Source organism: Gymnoscopelus braueri, assembly GCF_963280865.1.
Source record: "Gymnoscopelus braueri genome assembly, chromosome: 9".
Classification (NCBI taxonomy): Eukaryota; Metazoa; Chordata; class Actinopteri; order Myctophiformes; family Myctophidae; genus Gymnoscopelus; species Gymnoscopelus braueri.
Window position 1 is genome coordinate 52,422,102 of NC_137610.1, and position 23,581 is coordinate 52,445,682.

Genomic DNA, 23,581 nt, shown 5'->3' on the forward strand with positions numbered 1-23,581 from the left:
CTATTTAGCAAAGACATTAAATCTGTGTGAAACGTCTGGATAGTGCAGGTTTTTTTTACACATGTCCTCTCGGTGGACGCTCCTCACTGGTAGGTGAGTCAGTAGGATACAACACCACACACGAGGTCAGTTGGGTGGGCCGCTTAGTTTTCAAGTGGACCCCTGATCTAAGAAAAGGTCCACTAGAACAGTGGTTCTCAAACTTTGTCACGTCAAGGACCCCCAAATTGACACTTATTAGCCCGCGGACCCCCATTTGAAAAGATAATTCAGGGACCCCCATAATAAGAGAAGATTTTTACGGCTCTAGCAGTGATTCTCAATCATTGTAATTTAAGGACCCCCCCAGTTTGACATGCATTAGGCTATACGGACCCCCAATTAATGGCATTTCTATCTCTGGGACCCCAATTCATATTGTAAAATCAATGTTAATTTAACTCTGAGAGTGTACAAATGGAACCAAATGGACCCGTTAGGGATCATTTGGTTCCATTTGTACACTCTCTGAGTTACAGACCTGTAAGGGTCCATTTGGTTCCATTTGTACACTCTCAGAGTTACGGACCTCAGAGTTACAGACCCGTAAGGGTCCATTTGGTTCCTATAAATTATTTAGCTGGGGACCCCCTGGTATCCCCTCAAGTACCCCTGGGGGTCCCCGGACCCCACTTTGACAACCATTGCACTAGAAGCCCTGAATGAGGAGCGTGTAAGAGGAGAAGCCCCTTGGTTCTTAACTTCTCACCGTCAGGCACGCTGGCACAGAGCCAAGGATGTGTTTAACATGCTTCCCTTGGTTCAGTTAGATCACAATAACAGATCATAAAAGGAAACCCACCGCGGCTTTTTCCACCCATGTGGGGCGTGTCTAGAAACCCTAATCGTCCTTATTTAGACAACTAGTGGCCAGGAGGCTAAATTACACCAGCATACCACACAGTTAAAGATGGGGTCAGTGATAGAATTTGGTTAAAACAAAACGTTTTCTTTTTTTTTTCAAGATTAAAGCTCTGTATTGTGATTATGACAATACATTTCCAGGCGGGTTGGCAATTTTAGCCAATCACGTCAAGTAAAGTGAAATCTATTTATATAGCACATTTAACACATTGGGTGCCAGAATTTTATAATAACAGATTACGTTCGGTGCCAGATATCTCACCGTCTGCAACGCTGCGCTGTTTAGAGCTGTAGACTCCACGGCGAGCACACGCACATAAACAATGCATGCGTGCGCAGCAATGGATGGTCCTGGCTAAAGCCTGGAACAAGTCACCATTGCGATCGTGCATTGAGAATGACTGGTTTTGCCCACTGTAAAAAGTTAAGGAGATACAGAGGTTTTTAGCAAGGAGATAGAACGGAAGCGGATGGGAGCCAGATTTTTTGGCACGGTGATCCATCTGTCCCTTACTTCTTAGACTAGTCATAGTGATTCCAGAGCTGCGCTAGCCCCCCCCCCCCCCCCGTGTGGAAAAAAAAAAGGACTGAAAACACGGTTTGAACCGTGTTCGGCACCAAAGCGCTACTCTGTGAAAACACGGTTTGAACCGTGTTTGGCACCCGATGTGTTAAAAACAACAGCAGTTGACCCAAAGTGCTTTCCAAAACAAAAGCAAAAAAATAGACTATTTATGAAAAAACTTGAAAATGTGTGCAAATCTTTGAGTTACATTTGTAACTCAAATCCTTGCTTCTGGGGGGTCCCTGGAACGAAATATTTTGAGATGGTGGTCCGTAAATATCAATTTGGGGGTCCTTGACATGAAAAAGTTTGAGAACCACTGATCTAAGTAACCTAGTGACAGGAGACTCATTCTATCAGATGGAGGGGGCTAGACCGTTGAGAGCTTTAAAAAACAAAGAGCAGAGCTTTAAACTCAATTCTATATTGTGCTGGTAACCAGTGCAGTTGTGCCAGAGCAGGAGTAATATGTTCTCGTTTGTTTGTTCCAGTAATGAGTCTAGCAGCAGCATTTTGAACCATCTGTAAACGGGAGATGGTGGACTGGGGGGCAGCCCCAGATATAGGGAATTACAGTAGAGCAGGGGTCTTCAACAGGGGGTCCGGGACCCCTAGGGGGTCCTCAGAGTTACTACTGGGGGTCCGCAAAATCTTTGTGTGATATGATTTTTTTTTTTTTACCTTAACCACTTGAACCATAGCATCCCTTTTCTGAGGAGAACTTTAGGCAAAAAATAGCAGATCTACGCTTGTAGATCGGCTATTTTTGGCTAAGAGGTACTGTAGAGGGAAAAAAGGGCAGAGCAAGTAAACAAAAAAAGTTTAATCTAAAACACAATTTTATACAATATAGAGGGGGTCCCTGCTTCATCTCTCTCTCAGCTAGGGGGTCCTTGGCCTGAAGTACCCCTGCAGTAGAGAGTATGAGAGGTGATAAAAGCATGGGTTAAAGGGGTAGTTCACCCCCAAAATAACTTTTTTTCTATTGATTACTGACCATCTGGAGCCTTGAATTCATAGATATTTTTTTGTTTTTGTCACATTCCTAAGCCAATAATTTGATTATAATAAATGTGTCCCCATTGATTCCGGTAGGAGACACAAATGCATTTGTGTCTCCTACCGGAATCAATGGGGCTAAATTTATTATAATCAAATAATAAAGGAAGGAATGCGACAAAAACAAAAAAATATCCATGAATTCAAGGCTCCATGGGGTGAGTAATCAATAGAAAAAAAGTTATTCGGGGGGTGAACTACCCCTTTAAGGCCTTTGCAGACAGGGTGCGATCGGTCAATCACTTTTTACCGCATGCGAAAAGATCGCTGCGAAACTGTGCACACACACTCCCTCGATGCCAATTCAGAACCTCTGCCCCCAATTTTTCACATGGGCCTGTTATAGCGCCACCAGGAGGCCGATTTGTGCAAAACCCATTTTTTGACATTACCCCTACAGATTTTATCCAAAGGATTAAGATTGGTCCGTTTTCAACAAAATGCCTCAAATCATGAACGCAGCTTTCTATTTTCGTGAAATGTCACACGCACATTCCCACTAGGCCGAGGAAGAAATGCCACCCATTTTATATTGGCCTGTTATAGCGCCACCAGCAGGTCTAATTTAGCAAAACACATTTTTGGAACAAAATGCCTCAAATCATGAATGCAGTGTCCGATTGCCGTGAAAGGCCTAAGAATAAATGCCACCCTTTTCACATTGGCCTATTATAGCGCCACCAGGAGGTCACAATAACCTACCTGACCTGGCGGAGACCTGTGCTCCGAGGAGCACTTTTTCTAGTTTCTTTGTGTCATCACTTCCACTTTCACTTGTTTATCCTGTATCCAGGATGAGTTCTCTCATTCTCCTGATTGGATAACATTAGTATCCCGATCTGAACATGCAATTACTGTTTACTAAAGAGCTGGAGTGACATGGAGACCCCTGTTATGGAATAAACACTCATTACTTGCAAGTGGTGATTATGTGTTGTGAAGGTGGTCTCTACAGAGGACACGTGGTCTATGTGTTGTGAAGGTGGTCTGTACAGAGGACAGGTGGTCTATGTGTTGTGAAGGTGGTCTGTACAGAGGACAGGTGGTCTGTGTGTGGTGAAGGTGGTCTGTACAGAGGACACGTGGTCTATGTGTTGTGAAGGTGGTCTGTACAGAGGACAGGTGGTCTATGTGTTGTGAAGGTGGTCTGTACAGAGGACAGGTGGTCTGTGTGTTGTGAAGGTGGTCTGTACAGAGGACAGGTGGTCTATGTGTTGTGAAGGTGGTCTGTACAGAGGACAGGTGGTCTATGTGTTGTGAAGGTGGTCTGTACAGAGGACAGGTGGTCTATGTGTTGTGAAGGTGGTCTGTACAGAGGACAGGTGGTCTATGTGTTGTGAAGGTGGTCTGTACAGAGGACAGGTGGTCTATGTGTTGTGAAGGTGGTCTGTAGAGGACAGGTGGTCTATGTGTTGTGAAGGTGGTCTGTACAGAGGACAGGTGGTCTGTGTGTTGTGAAGGTGGTCTGTACAGAGGACAGGTGGTCTATGTGTTGTGAAGGTGGTCTGTACAGAGGACAGGTGGTCTATGTGTTAAGGTGGTCTGTACAGAGGACAGGTGGTCTATGTGTTAAGGTGGTCTGTACAGAGGACAGGTGGTCTGTGTTGTGAAGGTGGTCTGTACAGAGGACAGGTGGTCTATGTGTTGTGAAGGTGGTCTGTACAGAGGACAGGTGGTCTATGTGTTGTGAAGGTGGTCTGTACAGAGGACAGGTGGTCTATGTGATGTGAAGGTGGTCTGTACAGAGGACAGGTGGTCTATGTGTTGTGAAGGTGGTCTGTACAGAGGGCAGGTGGTGATTATGTGGCACTGAGCATATGACTTTGCGCTGGCACGTTCACGTGTGCCGTTTTTATCAGCTTGAAGCTGCTTGAAGCTTTGAGCTGAAATATTTTCAACTCGAGCGTTTGGAAGTGTTTTTTTAACTGCCACTGACGTAAAAAACGTAATTATTCCCGTTTACCAATGCTGCCACTGACGTAAAAAAAACGTATTTAAATATTTATTTATTTTTGGGAAAAAAAGTTCAGAACCCAAGATATCATGATCTGAAGATTTGCTGCTCCATTCACCTCTTGGTTAACTTATTACTTAAAAGTCCTGTATCTCGGCTCCTGTGCACTTTATTTTTTACTCTGTATTTTTGGCCCAGACATGTTATTTTCAAAGACAGACAATTCATGTCAACAAGGTTGCGATGACCTCGTTGACATTTGTGAAACCACACCGTATAACCCTCAGTGATTAGCAATCATCAGGGGATCGATCATAATGGAGATAAATATGCTGTGACTACTTGAAAAAGGGTAAGAAAATCGAAAAAAATCGCTGGCAGTGGGCAAACGCAGCCAGAAATAAGTCTGGCAGTGAATGAGTTAAGCTTTGGCGTTTTCAGCCGGGGAGAAAAAAAGCCTAAGTGGACACACAGCCCCTAAGGTCACAGTGGGTCAGTGGGATTTCAGTGCAGCCAAAGTTGTTGTTTGTTTAAGTATAACTCTCAGACATAACGAAAAATAGTTTTTGCTGACTGTTGATTGTCTGTTTTTTCCCCTGTTTTTGAGTGGTGCTAGCCACTCCAAGGAGTGACTTTGTCTGTGTGTCTGTCTGTGTGTCTGTCTGTGTGTCTGTGTGTCTGTGTGTATGAGCACGGCCTCTCTGTATGTTTGAGCACAGCCTCAACAGCTGCGGCTCAACAGCTGCGGCTGATTGCAACACAAAGATGCAACCAGTTACACTAATTATACACACACACACACACACACACACACACACACACACACTCACACACACACACTTTTGAGTAAAAATACTTAACATGAGTAAAAATACTTAAAATGAGTAAAAATACTTAAATATTAGTAAAGATACTTTAAAGTTCCTAAACTGAGTAAAAATACTTAAACTGAGTAAAAATACTTAAAATGAGTAAAAATACTTAAAAGATGTTAAAATGAGTAAAAACACGTACAAATCAGTAAAACATTTTAAAGTACTTAAAATGAGTAAAAATACTTTGAAGTCATCAAAGTCTGTAAAAAGTAACTAACGAAATGAACTCATGAAAGGCACCACTCTCTTCACATTGGGTGTGATTTTTTAATGTATTGTGTGTGTGTGTGTGTGTGTGTACGTGTGTGTGTGTGTGTGTGCAGGTCCTACCTGACACCAGTGAGGGATGAGGAGGCGGAGGCTCAGCGTAAAGCTCGCTCCCGACATGCTCGCCAATCCCGCCGCTCCACTCAGGTACCTGCATCCTGCTCTCTGAACCCATTAAGAGCGGGAACGCATCTGTGTGTCATTTTAAGATGTCTTTGGATATTTCAAAAATAGCAGATCTACAAGCTCATAGCGCGGCACCGAGTGCCGCGCTATGAGCTTGTAGATCTGCTATTTTTGAAAAATCAAGAACATTTGTGCAAATCTTTGAATATATATATTTTTTTAACGAACATTTGTAACTCAAATCTTTGCTCCTGGGGGACCCTGGAACAACATACTGTATTTTGAGATGGGGGTCGGCGGCCAAATACATATACATTTTGGGATCCTTGACATGTTAGGATTTAGAAGATATTTTGTAGAATCCGCCTCAGGTCTTAACTCTATAACTGCCAAAGACGTTTATAAACGTCTTTGAGAAATTAGCTGTTGCCTGCCAAAGACGTTTAAAAACGCCCACAAAAAAAAAAAATCTAAAAAGATTCTCTAATTATTTAGTATTGACACCTTTTCGATATTCCAAACGAATAAGGAGATAACAATTTCCAAAGATTTGCTGCTCCATCCACTTCAATGTTAAAATTGAAACGGACAAACAATTCACAATGTTTTTTGGTTTGAAACTACTGGTTTTGAGCTATTTTCAAACATCAAACAACACATGACAACAAGGTCAAATTGACCTCGTTGACATTTGTGAAACCACACCTGAATCTCATCTGTGATTAGAAATTTTCTGGGGATCAATCATACTTGAGAAAAATATTTTGTGGCTATGCGAAAAGGTACCAAAATCGGTCAAAACCCTGGCAGAGGCTACAGACTGTTCTGAAAAAACTCTGGCAGGGTAAGAGTTAATGGGTTAACACTTTTGAATCCGTGGTCATTTGTCTTTCCGTTGTCACAGCCATACAGAGGGGAAATGGACCCATGCTGGGCATGTTGACCAATGGTGATTAATCATAAGTAATCACAGCTAAACTGCGATTAATCTCATCGCTAATGGATGTGTGAACTCTTTGATGTTTGACAGGGAGTGACACTGACGGACCTGCAGGAGGCAGAGAAGAGCATGAAGACGACGGAGAACAAAGAGAACAAAGAGAACAAGGAAAACAAAGGGAAAGAGAAGAAAACGGAGGAAGAAGAGAGGGAACAGGACAAAGAGAAGGACAACAAAAAGAAAGCAGAGGAGGGGGTAGGTGACGTCATCCTGTGATGTCATCCTGTGATGTCATACTGGGTTAACGTGATGTCATACTTGGGGGTGGGATCGTACATTTGTATTGATATCGGTACCCTTATCGATAGCGCTTATGGATCTGCGTTACCGCTATATATTAAACATAGTTTTCTATCCCCATGCCAGCGTAATTACTTTAAATCAACGATCGTTGAAACGCCGTGGAAGATACATTGTGTAAAAAAAAAAACACGGAAAAAAGTTCCAATGGGTTGGCGGAGGGATCTGTGAATCCACAGGGACAATAATGTTCCAACCGCGATCGGCCATTTTGGGGCTATGGTCCGTTGAAAACGGGTGGTTTTCAATGCAAAAAAAAGAAACTGAGTTAGAGGTGTTTTTCTGAAAATCCCATCATTGGGATGAACAGATGTGATGTTTTTTGGAAAGAACCCATCAACTTGATTTGCTCCATTCACTTCATGTTTTACTTCTTACTGAAAAAGGCTGTATCTCGGCTCCTAAGCACTTTTTTTTTTACAATGAATTTTGGCTCTGAGCCAAACTGTCAGAAATAAGTCAGGCACTGAATGAGTTAACTGCCAGAGTAAAAGTGTAATAGTGTCACCCCAGTGCCAGAGAAAACAAGTGTTTTTTTTACCTACCTTTGAAAAAATCATGGAATATTTTCCGTGAACGCTGTCCGTGCGGAGATCGCCTCATTACACGCACGCGCATCTCGGGAGTCTCGGGGGGGAAAAAAATGTATCCGTGCGCGAACAACCATTGCACAGCTGTGGCCAGTTCAATGTGCCTCGTCTTAACTCGTCCATGGCACTGTGTACCAAGTACCATCGGACGAATTAGCTCGTCCATGGTAATCAAAGAGTTAACTTAAATAAATAAATGAAGTTGGTGAATGTTAAATATGTATATTTTAGCTTATCGGTAAGTAAAACGAGAGGTCGCAGATTTGATGATGTCATTGGTAGGCGACGCTGAATCAGAACTACAAACTAATAACATGTGTCACATTATTTATGGTTGGCTTGTAGATCTGTTCTTTTTGGATGCGAAACATGTGACACCGTTGTACAGTATAATTACTTTCTGGACAGCTTAACTTTATTACACCATTTAAATGTGATTAAATGATGACTCTCGTCTCGCATGAGGTCAATTCACCCACTAGACCCGATAAGAGTCTCCAGAAGCCCAAATGTGATAGATTTTCGGGTCTCGATAATTTCGGAACCGAGTCCGGGACAGAAGCGGGTCTTATGTGGCGTCATACTGGGTTGTGATGTCATACTAGTGTTGTGATGTCATTGTGTGTGTAAACAGGAAGTGAGCTGGCGGTCTCGTATTGCCAGCCTTCAGAAGTCGGACCTGCTGGGCCTGACGCAGCCTGCCGGAACGCCACGCACGCAGACCACGGACAAGAAAGGTAACGTGGAGAACACTATGGTTTTAGGTCAACCAACCCTGAACCCTACCAGCTCAGTGGCCATGTGGGTAGAGCAGTGGTTCTCAAACTTTTTCTTGTCAAGGACCCCCAAAATGATATTTATTTGGCCGCGGACCCCCATGTCAAAATATTTTGTTCCAGGGACCCCCATGTCAAAATATGTTGTTCCAGGGACCCCCATGTCAAAATATTTTGTTCCAGGGACCCCCATGTCAAAATATTTTGTTCCAGGGACCCCCATGTCAAAATATGTTGTTCCAAGGACCCCCATGTCAAAATATGTTGTTCCAGGGGGACCCCCATGTCAAAATATGTTGTTCCAGGGACCCCCATGTCAAAACATGTTGTTCCAGGGACCCCCATGTCAAAACATGTTGTTCCAGGGACCACCCCAGAAGCAAAGATTTGAGTTACTAATGTTAAATGTAAAAAAGAAATAGCAGATCTACAAGCTCATAGCCGCACTATGAGCTTGTATATCTGCTATTTTAGAATAGCATATAGATTAGAATATTTTTGAATAGCCCAAAGTATAAAAGGTTAAAGTGGTTAAAATTAACCACTTTAACACCCTGGAACCCCACCCGCCAAGGACCTTTGAGAGCAAACTGGGTAGAGTGTCCACTGTGCACCCTGAGATAGCTGATTGGCTGCTAAGTGAAAAAGGGGTGTGTCCTGTGTCAGACGGCGTGGTGGATACAGGGGAGAGCGAGACGGAGCGATGGACGAGAGAGAGCAGAGAGAGGAGGCAAGCACGGAACAGAAGGAGAGGACCGCGCCCTGGAGCGGTACGTAAAACACATTTATTCATTATAATTATATACTTTTCATTAAACTAATTTCCATTAACCCATTAAAGGTAGGGTAAGTGATTTGCAATTATTCAAATAATTGCAAAATGGGTCTATGTTCTGATAGTGCTCGTTACTATAGAGTGTCCTGTCCATATAAAGAGTCTCCATGTCTCTCCAGCTCTTCATAAAACAGAAAATGCATTTTCGTTTCAGTTTCATTTCCAATTTTATCCAATCAGGATAGAGAACTCAATCAGGATATAGATTAAACAAGTGAAATTGGAAGTGATGACACTAAGAAATGAGCAGGCAAAATTAGAACTGGAACACTATAAAAATGAAGCTTAAAAATGGGTACTTTCTCCTGATTGGCTGAGATTTTGACACCTACCAAAAAATGTATTTTCTGTTTATTAAAGAGCTGGAGAGACGGGGAGACTCCTGTTACTGAACAAACACTCTATAGCAATGATTACTATCAGAATATAGTGCTTTAACCTTTAAAAAAATACTTTTTGTTTTAACCCAAAAATATCACTTACCCTACCTTTAAGACCTGAAGCGATTCTTAAAAATGTCTTCTAAATCCCAACAGTTTTCTGAAAAACTTATGTTTCTATATCAGTGGTTTTCAAACCTTTTTCATGTCAAGGAACCCCAAAATGATATGAATTTGGCCGCGGATTTGAGTTAAAAATGTTCGCTTTAAAATAATATAAATATATTAATTTGCACACATTTTCTCGATTTTTCAAAAATAGCAGATCTACAAGCTCATAGCGCGGCACCGGCTATGAGCTTGTAGATCTGCTATTTTTTAATAGCCAAAGTGTAAAATAATGCTTTTTTAGCTCAAATCAAAAAGTGACACAGATGCGTCCCAGGTCTTAATGGGTTAAAATAATTATTCATAACTATAATTACATCACTTCAACATAAGGTAGGGTAAGTGATATGTTTTGGTTAAAATAAGTGTTAAATAGCTCTATATTCTGATAGTACTTACTGCTATAGAGTGTTTGTTCAGGAACAGGGGTCTCCCTGTATCTCCTGCTCTTTGTTAAACAGAAAATGCATTTTCAGGTCGGGATACCAATTGTATCCAATCAGGAGAGAGAACTCCCACTGAATACAGATTAAACCCAACACATTGGGTGCCAAAACCGTGAATATACCGTTTCGCAAATACACCCGTGGAGTGCCAAAAAGCCCCCCAAAAAACGTTAATGTACGTTTTTTTTACCTTTTTGTTTTTTAAAGTTTTTTTCCACAAGGGGGGGGGGGGGGAGCTCTGTATCTCTCCTTAAAGGGATATTTCACTTTCAAAAAAACTTTTGGTCATTTTATCGTCTACTCAGGCTTTTGTGAGCCCCCCAGACCGTTTTTAAGTTGCTTGATTCAGTATTTAGATATTTGATAATCATTTTATCAGACACGCCCCCTTCCTATACAAACCCATTGTAACTTCAAACTCATTTTTTAACCTGTTAGATTCATCAAAAACACCCGTCCTTGGTTCTGCTGACTCACCCTGCCCTCCTAATACGTGAGGGGGCCGTGTTTTTTCGATTACTTTTTTCATTTATTTTGTTAATTTTTTTTAATGCGTTTAATTTCTTTCATTTTCCCTTTTTTTTTTTTTTTTAATAAATGAAAAAAGTTATCGAAAAAACACGGCCCCCTCGCGTATTAGGAGGGTGGGGTGAGTCACCAGAACCAAGGACGGGTGTTTTTGACGAATCTAACTAATGTTAAAAATGGAGTTTGAAGTTATAATGGGTTTGTATAGGAAGGGGGCGTGTCTGATAAAATGAATATCAAATATCTAAATACTGAATCAAGCAACTTAAAAACGGTCTGGGGGGCTCACAAAAGCCTGAGTAGACGATAAAATGACCAAAAGTTTTTTTGAAAGTGAAATATCCCTTTAACTTTTTACAGTGGGCAAAACGAGTCATTCTCGATGCGCGATCGCTCCGCAATGGTGACTCGCATGAGACATGTTGTTGTTCCAGGCTTTAGCCAGGACCATCGCGCACCCTGCACACATGCATTGTTTTTCATGGATTGCCCGTCGTGGAGTCTACAGCTTTAAACAGCACAGTGCAGCGCAACGGTGAGATTTCTGGCACCGAACGTAATCTGTTATTATAAAATTCGGGCACCCAATGTGTTAAAGAGCTGGAGATACGGGGAGACTCCTGTTACTGAACAAACACTCTATAGCAGGGGTTCTCAAACTTTTTTATACCAAGACACAATATTATGAGGGAAAGTTTTTGGCGACCCCATCTATATTTAACTCCGCGAGGGTACAGATGGAACCAAATGGATCTGTCGACCATGTATTTGTACCTTCTCGGTCTGGGAGTAACAAAAGCACCCAAAATGGATCTCTTAACTCATTCACTGCCACTGACGTAATGGACCCTTCGCTAAACCCCACCCCAAAAGCGATTGTCCAATGCCAGCTTAGCAACCGTTGTTAGCCTGGCATAGGTCTGGCAAGCTTTCGTCACCTGCCATAGCTGTCAATGTTATTTCGCCCGCACACACACACACAATCATTTGCAACATAATAGCAAGAATAGGAATACCACGATAACGCAATGGTGACTATGAACCACGTACCCAAACCCGTTGGAGGCTGCTTTTCCCAAGCTGAAATCTGCACTTAAACTGCAAGGCTGAATATGGCTGTGTTGTTGAACACATACACAGCTTAATGTCAGAAAGTTACACGACACGACTCACTCGCCCAGGTGGTGTCAATAATAGGCTACTAATCACCGTAATCGTAACAAAATTCAGAATCACAGCGCTGCCTGTTTCGGATTCCGCACGTTAAAGTATATTCATTCATTTGTTCGTCTATTTATTAACTGCTATTGTAGTCTTACCCTGCGGTACATGAAAACTCCTGTTACAGTCATGGATCAACTTCAACCTGGTGTTTGCACTTTCTCCATTTATGGTCCGTACATATATATAAACGTTCAGATTTCAAATATAAATTGCTTACCCTATGGCCACGGATGTTAAAATGATGCACGGGACTCTCAAAAGTACCCGTATATTCTGTATTGTTCAATAAAAAGCATTTTAATCCGATCGGTGGCCATTTTCTCATAGAGTTATAATGTATCAGAGTGCAATACACCTACCAACCGATAGGGTCGCTTAGTTGAAAGCATATGAAGAAAATGGCCACCAATCAGATTACAATGCTTTTTATTGAACAATACGGATGATACGTGTACTTTTGAGAGCCCGTACATAAATGTAACATCCGTGGCCATGGGATAAGCACTTTATATTTGAAATATGAACGTTTCTGTAGATGTACGGGCTATAAATGGAGAAAGTGCAAACACCAGGTTGAAATTCATCCATGACGGTCGAAACAGAAGACCGTCGTGTATCCATGGCTATTATTCCCTCTAACATTTCCCGTGTTTTTAGTTTATTGAAATAATGTCATGCACATTTGTCCAGTGCATAGCCTACTGCAGGCCTTGTTGACTAGATTTAGAAGAGATTTTGAAGCTATTGCTGCTGAAATGATCGATTATTTTTAAGGGGAAAAGCCGTCATTTAACATGCAAGTCAATGGGTGAGAAGCAGAGATTGCCAGGCGCTGCCAGGCCTGGGTGTGACTAACTTCGCACCACCAGTCACAGAGTGGAGTGGGTGGGGCTTAGCGAAGGGTCCATTGACGTAATTATTCCCGTTTACCAATCCTGCCACTTTTTTTTTTTTTTTTTTGAATTTGAATTTGACCCAAAGACCAAGGAGATATGATTTTTCGAAGATCTAGACTCCCATCCACTTCCTTGTTAACTTAAAACGTAAAAAAATCTGTATCTTGGCTCCTGAGTACTTTTTTTTTTCCGATGACAAATCTCTGGCAGTGGGCAAACGTGGCCAGCAATAATTGTGGCAGTGAATGAGTTAAGCCACCCACTCATATTGAACATAATTCCTAAGTGAGTCGTTTATAAACAGCTAGAGTAAATCAGTGTGTGTGCCTCAGCCCCCGCAAAGGCTTGTGTGTGTCTTGTCGCTTGTGTTGCTGCTGCTTGTTCTCTGTCAGTGTTGGAGGCGGAGCTGTGTGTGTATGAGGAGTAGGGCTGTCAACTTTCCTCAGAAATGATATTTGAATATTGGTCTTAAAAATTGGCAGATATTCGAGTATATTCAAATATTATTATTATAAAAAAAATATATATTTTTTTTTTCAAAAAAAGAAAATCTTTTTTTTTTGACAGAAACAATACAAAAAACAATGTATCGAGTGCTCGGATCCAGTAAAACATCTTTTGTTTGTTTTTATAACTTGATACATTGTTTTTTGTATTGTCCCTGTCAAATAAACATATAATAAAAAATAAAAAATCTGAATATTAATTTTCATATTCGAATATACATATTTTCCCCATATTCAAGGAATATTCCATATTCAAATATTAATTCACCAGCCCTAATGAGGAGTCTAGTGACCGTCCTCTTCACGTTGGTCGTGTTTTTTTTGTTTTTTTTTTACCGTTTCTTGATTAGAAAAAATATGTTATGTTTTGGTTGCCAATGCGCGACCCCAACGGCACCTTCCCGCGACCCCACTTTGGGTCGCGACCCATAGTTTGAGAGCCGCTGATTTATAGCGATGATAACTGTCACAATATAGAGCTTTAACCTTTTCACAAAACACTTTTTGTTTTAACAAAAGAATATCACGTACCCTACCTTTAAATTAGCTAGCTTTTCATGAGCAGTGAGACAGGAAGCAGTGAGACAGGAAGCAGTGAGACAGGTGTGTTCTGTCTCTCTGCAGAGTGACGACAACGAACCCAGCGGAGAGGACGAGGTGTCTGGCAGCGCCACGGATACACAGGTGTGTGTGTGTGTGTGTGTGTGTGTGTGTGTGTGTGTGTGTGTGTGAGACTGTGTGTTTGAGACTGTGTGTGTGTGTGTGTGTGTGTGTGTGTGTGTGTGTGTGTGTGTGTGAGACTGTGTGTTTGAGACTGTGTGTGTGTGTGTGTGTGTGTGTGAGAGACTGTGTGTTTGAGACTGTGTGTGTGTGTGTGTGTGTGTGTGTGTGTGTAACATGACATTCTGACTGCCAGTGATGGAAGAAGTACTATTTTTTATTTTTTTTTACTTAAGTTAAAGTATCAATACCCTATTGTAGAAATAGTCTGTTACAAGTTCGGTACTCAAAATGTACTTGAGTAAAAGTTTTAAAAAAAAAGTATTGGCATCAAAATGTACTTAAAGTACCAAAAGTAAGTAAGTCTCATTATGCAGAAGATCCCATTTCAACAAGTTTTCATTACATGAATAAAAATCTTTTGAAAATAGCAGATCTACAAGCTACGCGTTGTGAGCTTATAGATCTGCTATTTTCAAATTGCTAAAGTATAGGGTCTGAAGTGGTTTTGTAATAATAATCAAAATCTACAAAGTAACTAGTAACTAACATTTTCAAATAATTGTAGTGGAGTAAAAAGTACGATATTTGTCTCTGAGATGTAGTGGAGTTCAAGAAAAAGTATTGAAAATTGGAAATACTCCAGTAAAGTAACAATAACTCAAAACTGTACTTAAGTACAGCACTTTGAGTACATGTACTTAGTTACTTTACACCACTGCTGGCTATTAACTGTTTGTTTTTTCCTAAACAGTCGGAGCGACAGTTAACCTCCAGGTAGGAACTCACTCGTTTGACCTTTTGACCTGTGCCACTGTATGACCTCATTGATGTCAGCATATTGTCTATGGTTGCCCTTTGACCTCCGACCCCTTACTGCCCTCAGGTCAGACCCGGCTGGAGGCTCAGCGGGCAAAAACTACAAGAAGGTATTATCATTATTATCATTATTATCATTATTATCATTATTACCCTTATTATTATTATCATTATTATCATTATTACCCTTATTATTATTATCATTATTATCATTATTACCCTTATTACCCTTATTATTATTATCATTATTATCATTATTACCCTTATTATTATTATCATTATTATCATTATTACCCTTATTATTATTATCATTATTATCATTATTATCATTATTATTATTGATCGTGTCACAGGCTCGCTGCCGGTGACACTGGACTCAGTTACCCCTTTAATCTGTGTCATTTTAAGATTTATTTGGCTATTCAAAAATAGCAGATATATAAGCAGGGGTGCACATAACTGGTGCGCAGGTGCGCATGCGCACCCAAAATAAATAATGCGCGGCACATCAGACGACGCGAGGCGCTTTTGCGTACCAACAGCTGGGACAGGAATTTCCAAGCTTTTATTTTTTAGCAAAACTAAAAAATAAAAGCCTAGAGATCGAGGCTAGGAATTTACTTCCTGAAGCCACACTCACACAATCACGCTAAAGCACGCGTCGGCCCCATGTATAGCCATTAGGCAGGGCACCAACCTTGGGGGCTTCACCAAACGGCGTGAGAGAAAAAGAAACGGCGAAAATCGGCGGAATTTGGAAGCAGAGCGTCCTTTTCTCTCGTGCAGCACCCCCCCCCCCCCCCCGTTGACAAAACTGTCCGGTGGGCACCGTGCAGAATTCCCCCCCCCCCACCCCCCCGACAAAACGGCACGGGACCATTTATTTTGTGCGCACCAAGTCACATCTCCAGGTGCTCTTCTGAGTACTAGACCTAAAAGGTTATGTGCACCCCTGTATATAAGCTCATGCGTGCCGCCCTATGAGCTTGTAGATCTGCTATTTTTGGAAAGATTGTGGAAAATGTGTGCAAATCTTTGAATATATATATATATCTGTGTGACTGTGTGTGTATCAAAGCAACAAAAAAAAACTCCGATCTGTGCTGCTGGGGGTCCCTGGAACAACATATTTTGAGATGGTGGTCCACGGACAAATACATATATCATTCTGGGGGTCCTTGACATGAAAAAGTAGGCGCACCACTGATTTAGAAAACATTTTTAGATTATGTTTTTGGCCACGGACCCCCATCTCAAAATATTTTGTTCAAGCCCCCCCCCCCCCCCCAGAAGCAAAGATTTGAGTACAAATGTTTGTTTTAAAAATATATATATCCTATATATATATTTATATATATATATATACTATAATATATAAATCCTAAAATCACACAGATGTGTTCCCGGATTGAATGGGTTACAAAGAAGAAGATAATAAAACAAAGCAGTTAGGTTTCTGTGTTTAGGTGATCTACAAGCTCACACACCACACGTAGACATTCATAAAATCACTGTATATCAGTGTAGTAATACGTGTGTGTGTGTGTGTGTGTGTGTGTGTGTGTGTGTGTGTGTGTGTGTGTGTGTGTGTGTGTGTGTGTGTGTGTGTAGTTGTTTGAGGAGGTGTCCAGGGAGAACAACCAGCTTCATTCTCAGCTTCAAGACACACAGAGGATCATCAGCCAGACCAGAGTGGAGCTGGAGAAGGTACTTACACACACACACACACACACACACACACACCCCCACACACACACACACACACACACACACACACACACACACACTCACTCACTCACTCACTCACTCACTCACTCACTCACTCACTCACTCACTCACTCACTCACACACATTTAAAGGAATAGTTCACCCCAAAGAAAAGTCACACCATGGAGACTTGAATTCATGGATATTGTTTTGTTTTTGTCTCATTCCTAAGACAATAATTTGATGACCAGTGGACCCGGTAGGCAGCGGTGCCGGTAGGAGACACAAAGGAAACCCCTTCAGTCTCCTCCCGGAACCGCTGCTGCTCATCAAATTATTGTCTTAGAGGGGGCACGGTGGCGCAGTCGGTAGCGCTGTCGCCTCACAGCTAGAAGGTCCTGGGTTCGATTCCCGCCGGGGACGCTGTGGGCACTGGGGGCGTGTCTTCTCCTCCGCGTCATCAGCGCCCATACCCTAGGTGGGGTTGGCGAAAGGGCCTACTCTGTGTGGAGTTTGCATGTTCTCCCCGTGTCTCCTAGGGTAGTTAATACCCTCACAAAAACATGTAGTAATCCTGGTCACTATACCGCCTCCCCCATGACAGCCGGGGCGCCTGATGGAGGGGAAGGGAACTGGTTGGAATAACGTGTTCCTTCCACGCGCTACGTCCAACCAGGGAAACTCCCCCCTGTCAGGTGACAAGAAGGTCAGTTGGCTCTCATGCCTGAAGGAAGCGTGAGCTCGGCCCTGGCCTCCCTACTGTGGGGTGACAGGTGTAATACTGGTGTAGGGCTGGTGTAGTGCCCAGGATCACTTAGGAAATTGGCACCGGGTGAAAAAAATGGGTTACAAAAATCGCGGGATAAAAATTAAAAAAAATAAAAAAAATTATTGTCTTAGGAATGTGACAAAAACTAAAAAATGTCCTCGAAATCAACTCTCCATGGGGTGACTGATCCATAGAAAACAAGTCATTTTGGGGGTGAACTATCCCTTTAACATCTTTATTTGCGTTCACATTTAACAAGACATTGTTGAACACAGACAGTAGATGCACACGGTAGCGGAAACGTAACGGCAAGTGTTTCAGGATACAGGAAGCATCGTCTGCTCCATAATGTGGCATAACTGTGAATCATCACAGACACTGAACAGAATTCAGCTCTTGTCTTATTGGTTATCCCTGCAATCTGCAGGCCTCTCACAACAACTAGTTTATGGACATTTACCTTTAAGGCTTTCAAGTAGAAACGCAAGCAGTTTAATTTTCATTATTGCACAGTTTGAATGTGGCAGTTGAAGCACAAGAGTGCTTATACATGTTGGCGTATGAATTTATGTCCTTAACACACACACACACACACACACACACACACACACACACACACACACATATTTATAGTCCATCATGCGACAAGAGTCGCTTGCCAAACAGATCAATTGTTGTGGGCAAGCAACACTGTTGCATGATGGAATATAAATAACTACGCTGCCTCTCGCTGCATGACATTTAATAAAAGCAGTGGAACGAACACACACGCACACATCCACCCGCACACAGACACGCACACGCACACATCCAGAAGGTCAGATGACATTTAAAACACACTCATCCAGAATGTAGGGCAGCTCTACACTGCAGCTTCCAAGAGGCTGAAAGTCTTCATTGTGTTTCTGCACACATGCCTTCCTGCATGTCCAAACTGACCGACTGACTGACTAGTAACTAAATTAAAGGGACTACACCACAAATTTTAACTTTTCCTTCTTTTTTGTGTGTTTTTGGTCTCCCCTACCTCTCTTCTATCCCCAAAAATACCCCAGTTTGAGCACTCAGGCTTTCACAGCAAATCTGGGGTTTTATGTAAATTGGTCTCAAAACAGGCCAAACTGATTTGCACCCGAAAGTGACGTCATGAGTGATACAATCCCTCCCGTTTTTCAGTTCCAACCAATTTTTTTCTTTTTTTTTTTACTTTTTCCACACAGAACCAGGAGATAACATGCATACAAACTGGCTCAATAGCGCCCCGTGCCAAACAGGACAATGTGGTATTGCAGGTGAAAGTGCTTTATAAGCCAGAGAGAAGTTAGTTGGAATGAGTATATCTGAGGCTTGATTTAGGCTCAAACCTTTTGAAAAACGTTTGACATAAACAATATGATATTAAATATATATATATATTTTTTAAATTCATGGTGGATCCTTTAACTCATTAAGTGCCAAAAATATTTCTGGCTATATCACCCCTGTGCCAAGGCCAAAAATACATTGTAAAAAAAAAGTGCTTTGGAGCCGAGATACAGCCTTTTCAGTAAGAAGTTAAACAAGAAGTGAATGGAGCAGCAAATCTTCAAATCATCATATCTTGGGTTCTGAACCTTTTTTTTTTTTTTTACGTCTCAGACGTCATTGGCACTCTGGGCTTATGAAAAACGTATTGGCACTGAATGAGTTAACTCTTTCACTACCAGGAATTAATTAATTAATTAACCGATCTCCGGTCCCCTTGCCAGCGAAACCGGCAATTTCACTGTACCTTCTGAAAAATCATGGAATATTCTCCGTGTCCTCCTTCCTCACGGAGATCGACTCATTACACGCACGGGGGTCCGGTACAATCTGGGGGGGAAATTGGCCGGTCGCGATCCTCCATTCCAGAGCTGTTTGAATGTGGCTTGTTTTTTTTAAAAAACACTTGAAAGGATGTGATCACGTGATTTCTGGGTGTACTCTTCTTCGGTGGTGCTTGGATCATTCACAGCCCCCCCCCCCCCCTGACTAGAGCCAATGTCTTTATTCTTTGGTCTAAAAAAAACTGTCTGTCTGTCTGTCTGTCTGTCTGTCTGTCCATCAGAGACAGGAGAGGTTCACTGATTGCTCTGCTCTGCTGGAGTTGGAGAAGAAGGTAAGAAACCAAAGCTTCATCATCATCACTGTGTTCCTCTGATCTCTGCTTCATCTTCATCACTGTGTTCCTCTGATCTCTGCTTCATCATCATCACTGTGTTCCTCTGATCTCTGCTTCATCATCATCACTGTGTTCCTCTGATCTCTGCTTCATCATCATCACTGTGTTCCTCTGATCTCTGCTTCATCATTATCACAGTGTTCCTCTGATCTCTGCTTCCTCTACCGTCCTCTATCCCTCTGTCCCTTCCTTCTTCATAACCTCCACCATGGTCTTCATCACTGTGTTCCTCTGATCTCTGCTTCTTCATCACTGTGTTCTTCTGATCTCTGCTTCATAAACTCTCCTCTAACCCTCTGTCCCTTCCTTCCACCTCCGCCATGGTCTTCATCACCTCCACCGTGGTCTTCATCACCGTGGTCTTCATCAGGAGAGGAGGATGTTGGAACGACGTGTAGCTGAGTTGGAGGAGGAGTTAAAGGTGAGAGAGACAGTATGAGAAGGAGAGAGAGATACACCGTTTTTTACATTATTAGTATTAATCTCAAGTTTATTCTCATGTCTGGCAAGATCTTTCTCCCTGGTGTGATTTGGCGTGCGATAGATTGATAGATAGATAGATAGATAGATTGATACATAGATAGGGCTGTCATGATTACAAATTTAAGTTGACGATAAATTGTCACTCAAATAATTGCGATTAACTCTCTCAGTGCCAAGCCCCGAGTTATCCCGAGTTTTTTCTGAATGCCCTCAGTGCCAGAACGAAAAATCCAGATATTTTTTTTATTTTTTTTTATGTTCAGAACCCAAGATATCATTATCTGAAGATTTGCAGCTCCATCCACTCTTTGTTTAACTTATAACTGAAAAGGCTGTATCTCGCTTCCTAAGCACTTTTTTTTTAGCACTGAGAGAGTTAACGATTTCATTGTTTGGCCATTGAACATTGAAACATATGAAGCCTTTTAGGCTTCATATGTTTCAAATAGCACAAAGCAGATATGACAAATAACTGAAATATACAAAGAAATGATTGTCATGTTTAATCATTTTATAAATTTAAAAACAGCAGAAAGAGCATCTTTTTCTGCTTTTTTAATATTTGAAAATGTGTGAACTTTTTTCAACATGGAAACGATGATGACGATTATGCAAAATGAATTGTGATTATCTCAAATAATTGCTTTTAGACTATTATGTAATAATTGTTACGGGCCTATACATAGATACATAGATACATAGATAGATACATTGGTAGATTGAGTAATAGATACATAGATAGATAGATAGATAGATAGATGGATACATAGATACATAGATACATAGATAGATAGATGGATACATAGATAGATAGATGGATAGATGGATAGATGGATAGATGGATACATAGATAGATGGATACATAGATACATAGATACATAGATACATAGATACATAGATGGATACATAGATGGATGGATAGATAGATAGATGGATGGATGGATGGATGGATGGATGGATGGATAGATAGATAGATAGATAGATAGATAGATAGATAGATGGATAGATGGATGGATGGATGGATGGATGGATACATAGATACATAGATACATAGATACATAGATACATAGATACATAGATACATAGATAGATGGATACATAGATGGATACATAGATACATAGTTATATTCCCATAAAGAAGCGTCTCGTAGAGTTAACGTCCATGTTTTGAAGCAACCCTCCGTCTCTCACCAGGTCCTGGGAGACTTGAGAGCCGACAACCAGCGTCTTAAAGACGAGAACGGTGCGCTGATCCGCGTGATCAGCAAACTCTCCAAATAGCAGAGAGAGACGCCATCATCCCTCCATCCTCCTCCGTCTCGCCTTCCCTTCTTACATCCCTCCATCCAAGTGCCAAAGAGACCGAGAGAGAGTCGCAGAATGTCACGACGACGACAACCGAGGCAGGGCGAACAATTCACTCCGAAAGCCTGACTGTATACGCCTGCTGCGCGTCAGTGTATCGCTAACAAACGTAGCAGATCTATAAGCTCACTGTTTGTGAACTTATAGATCCTGCGAGACACTGGCGCGCTATTTAACCCATTCAATCCGAGAACACATCTCTTGTAATTTTAAAATTTCTTTGGCTATTCAAAAATGGCAGATCTACAAGCTCAAAGCGCGGCACCGAGTGCCGCACTATGAGCTTGTAGATCTGCTATTTTTGAAAAATCTTGAAAATGTGTGCAAAACATTTGGAACTCAAATCTTTGCTTCTGGGGAGGTCCCTGGAACAAAAATATTGTACAAATGTTTGCTTTAAAAATATATATATTCAAAGATTTTCACGATTTTTCAAAAATAGCAGCTCATATGAGCTTGTAGATCTGCTATTTTTGAATAGCCAAATAAATCTAAAATGACAGAGATGCATTCCCGGATTGAATGGGTTAAGTATGAGTCGGGCATGATAGTTTAGAAATGTTTAACGGGTCCATTCGGTTACGCTTTTTTGTTTTAACAGTCACATCATCGTAGGTTTCTTTTTGTCTGACCGAAATATAACAGTATCATCAGCAAACAGGACAAAAACAAAAAACATGTTATTAGACGTTAAATACGAGTAATTTAAGTCTATCAGGAAGAGCAGGGGACCAAGGAAAGATCCTTGAGGTACACCACCGTGTCAAATTCCACAAATCTTTTAGTTATACAAACGGGAGGCTTTTTTTTTCTGGGTAGTTCCCAGTTAAGTCCTCCCACAGCATGACGGGTGTGCACACCACCGTGCACGACTGACCACCAGGGGGCACCACCAGGGGAACATTGACGTAGTGCACACACACATTCCTAACGCGTGCATCACTTCCTCGTTGCACATTCCGTAAAAAAAAATGCAGAGGTCGACTCGGTGGCTCCAGTTAGTTTCCCCACGTCCAGTGTTATTTTCTTTGTGGTTCACACATTCACGCGAAGTTTTCACGATTTTTCTTTTTTTTTTAACCCACGAATTTGACGATTTAATGATCCTCCTCAGCCTCCGTTCTTCTTGACCCAGTGGTTCTCAAAGTGGGGTCTTTGGACCCGCCCGTGGGTTTTTTTCAGGGGGGTCCCCAATCCCCAAATTTACAGTAAGAACCAACTTTTGGACCCTTACAGGTCTGTAACTCTGAGATTGTACAAATGGAACCAAATGAACGGATTAACACTGGCAATTTTACAGTGTAGATTGGAGGTCTCATAGATAAAAAAAATAATTGCATCAAATAGTGGCCGCATAATATGTCAACTTGGGGGTCCTTGAAATTAAAAAGTCTGAGAATCACAAAAAAAATGTTCTCTTATGGGGGTCCCTGGCACAATGCTTAATATGGGGGTCCGCAGGCTAATATCATGTATCAATTTGGGGATCCCTGAGATGAAGACATTTTGAGAACCACTGAATCTAACCATCCAATCCACAAGAGGCACTACAGGGTTTTAGTGTAGAACGTCATCGGATAATGACCCCACCCCCACCAGTTTGGTTTTGATTGTTCAAATCAATACGCAAGGCTCAACAACATGTCTCAGACTTGTTTTAGTTTTGTTTTGTCTTATCTCATCTTAAAGGACCATTTCAGCTTTTTTCAACTTCTCCATATATGGATCCTCTCACTAATGCTCACTATGGGACTAGTCGATGTCACTTCTGTCGACTGCGGATGCTTCTTAAAACGTACTTCCTACCGATGACATCATCGGTGGTCATTTCTAAACGAGACGTCTTCTCTCGTTTAGTTTTTTTATGCGTGAACTACGTCTTCTATTTCAGCGTGCTAACTTTCCAGGAACAGAAAGGCAGTAGTTTCCATTAAGCTCGGAATCCGCCCACATCGATGATGATGTCACTTAGGTAGGCGTGGTTTCCGGAACTGTTCCACAGATCCAACCAATGAGAAGCAGAGTTTAGTTTAGACGGAAATGGTTGCTTATATCTTATAACGAGACATTAGTGTGAACCGGTTACATGGAAGATGAGGCTGGAAATGGGTGGAATG

The 23,581-nt window shown here is 41.6% G+C and overlaps 1 protein-coding gene across 3 annotated transcripts in view; it reads left to right on the top strand.

The window, feature by feature from the left end:
* Nucleotides 1-21,688, top strand: part of LOC308091343 (protein phosphatase 1 regulatory subunit 12A) — a 76,041-nt gene extending 54,353 nt beyond the window's left edge. The window contains exons 16-26 of one of the 3 annotated variants that reach the window (XM_080436887.1): nucleotides 5,680-5,770; nucleotides 6,780-6,944; nucleotides 8,274-8,376; nucleotides 9,082-9,185; nucleotides 14,023-14,082; nucleotides 14,873-14,895; nucleotides 15,005-15,047; nucleotides 16,549-16,644; nucleotides 19,503-19,553; nucleotides 19,987-20,037; nucleotides 21,294-21,688. In XM_080436887.1, coding sequence (XP_080293013.1) covers nucleotides 5,680-5,770; nucleotides 6,780-6,944; nucleotides 8,274-8,376; nucleotides 9,082-9,185; nucleotides 14,023-14,082; nucleotides 14,873-14,895; nucleotides 15,005-15,047; nucleotides 16,549-16,644; nucleotides 19,503-19,553; nucleotides 19,987-20,037; nucleotides 21,294-21,380 — 874 coding nt within the window. In that variant the 3' untranslated portion in view covers nucleotides 21,381-21,688. The remainder of the gene's footprint in view (nucleotides 1-5,679; nucleotides 5,771-6,779; nucleotides 6,945-8,273; nucleotides 8,377-9,081; nucleotides 9,186-14,022; nucleotides 14,083-14,872; nucleotides 14,896-15,004; nucleotides 15,048-16,548; nucleotides 16,645-19,502; nucleotides 19,554-19,986; nucleotides 20,038-21,293) is intronic. The other 2 variants (XM_080436886.1, XM_080436888.1) reach the window with 2 other exon arrangements.
* The last annotated feature ends 1,893 nt before the right edge of the window (nucleotides 21,689-23,581 follow it).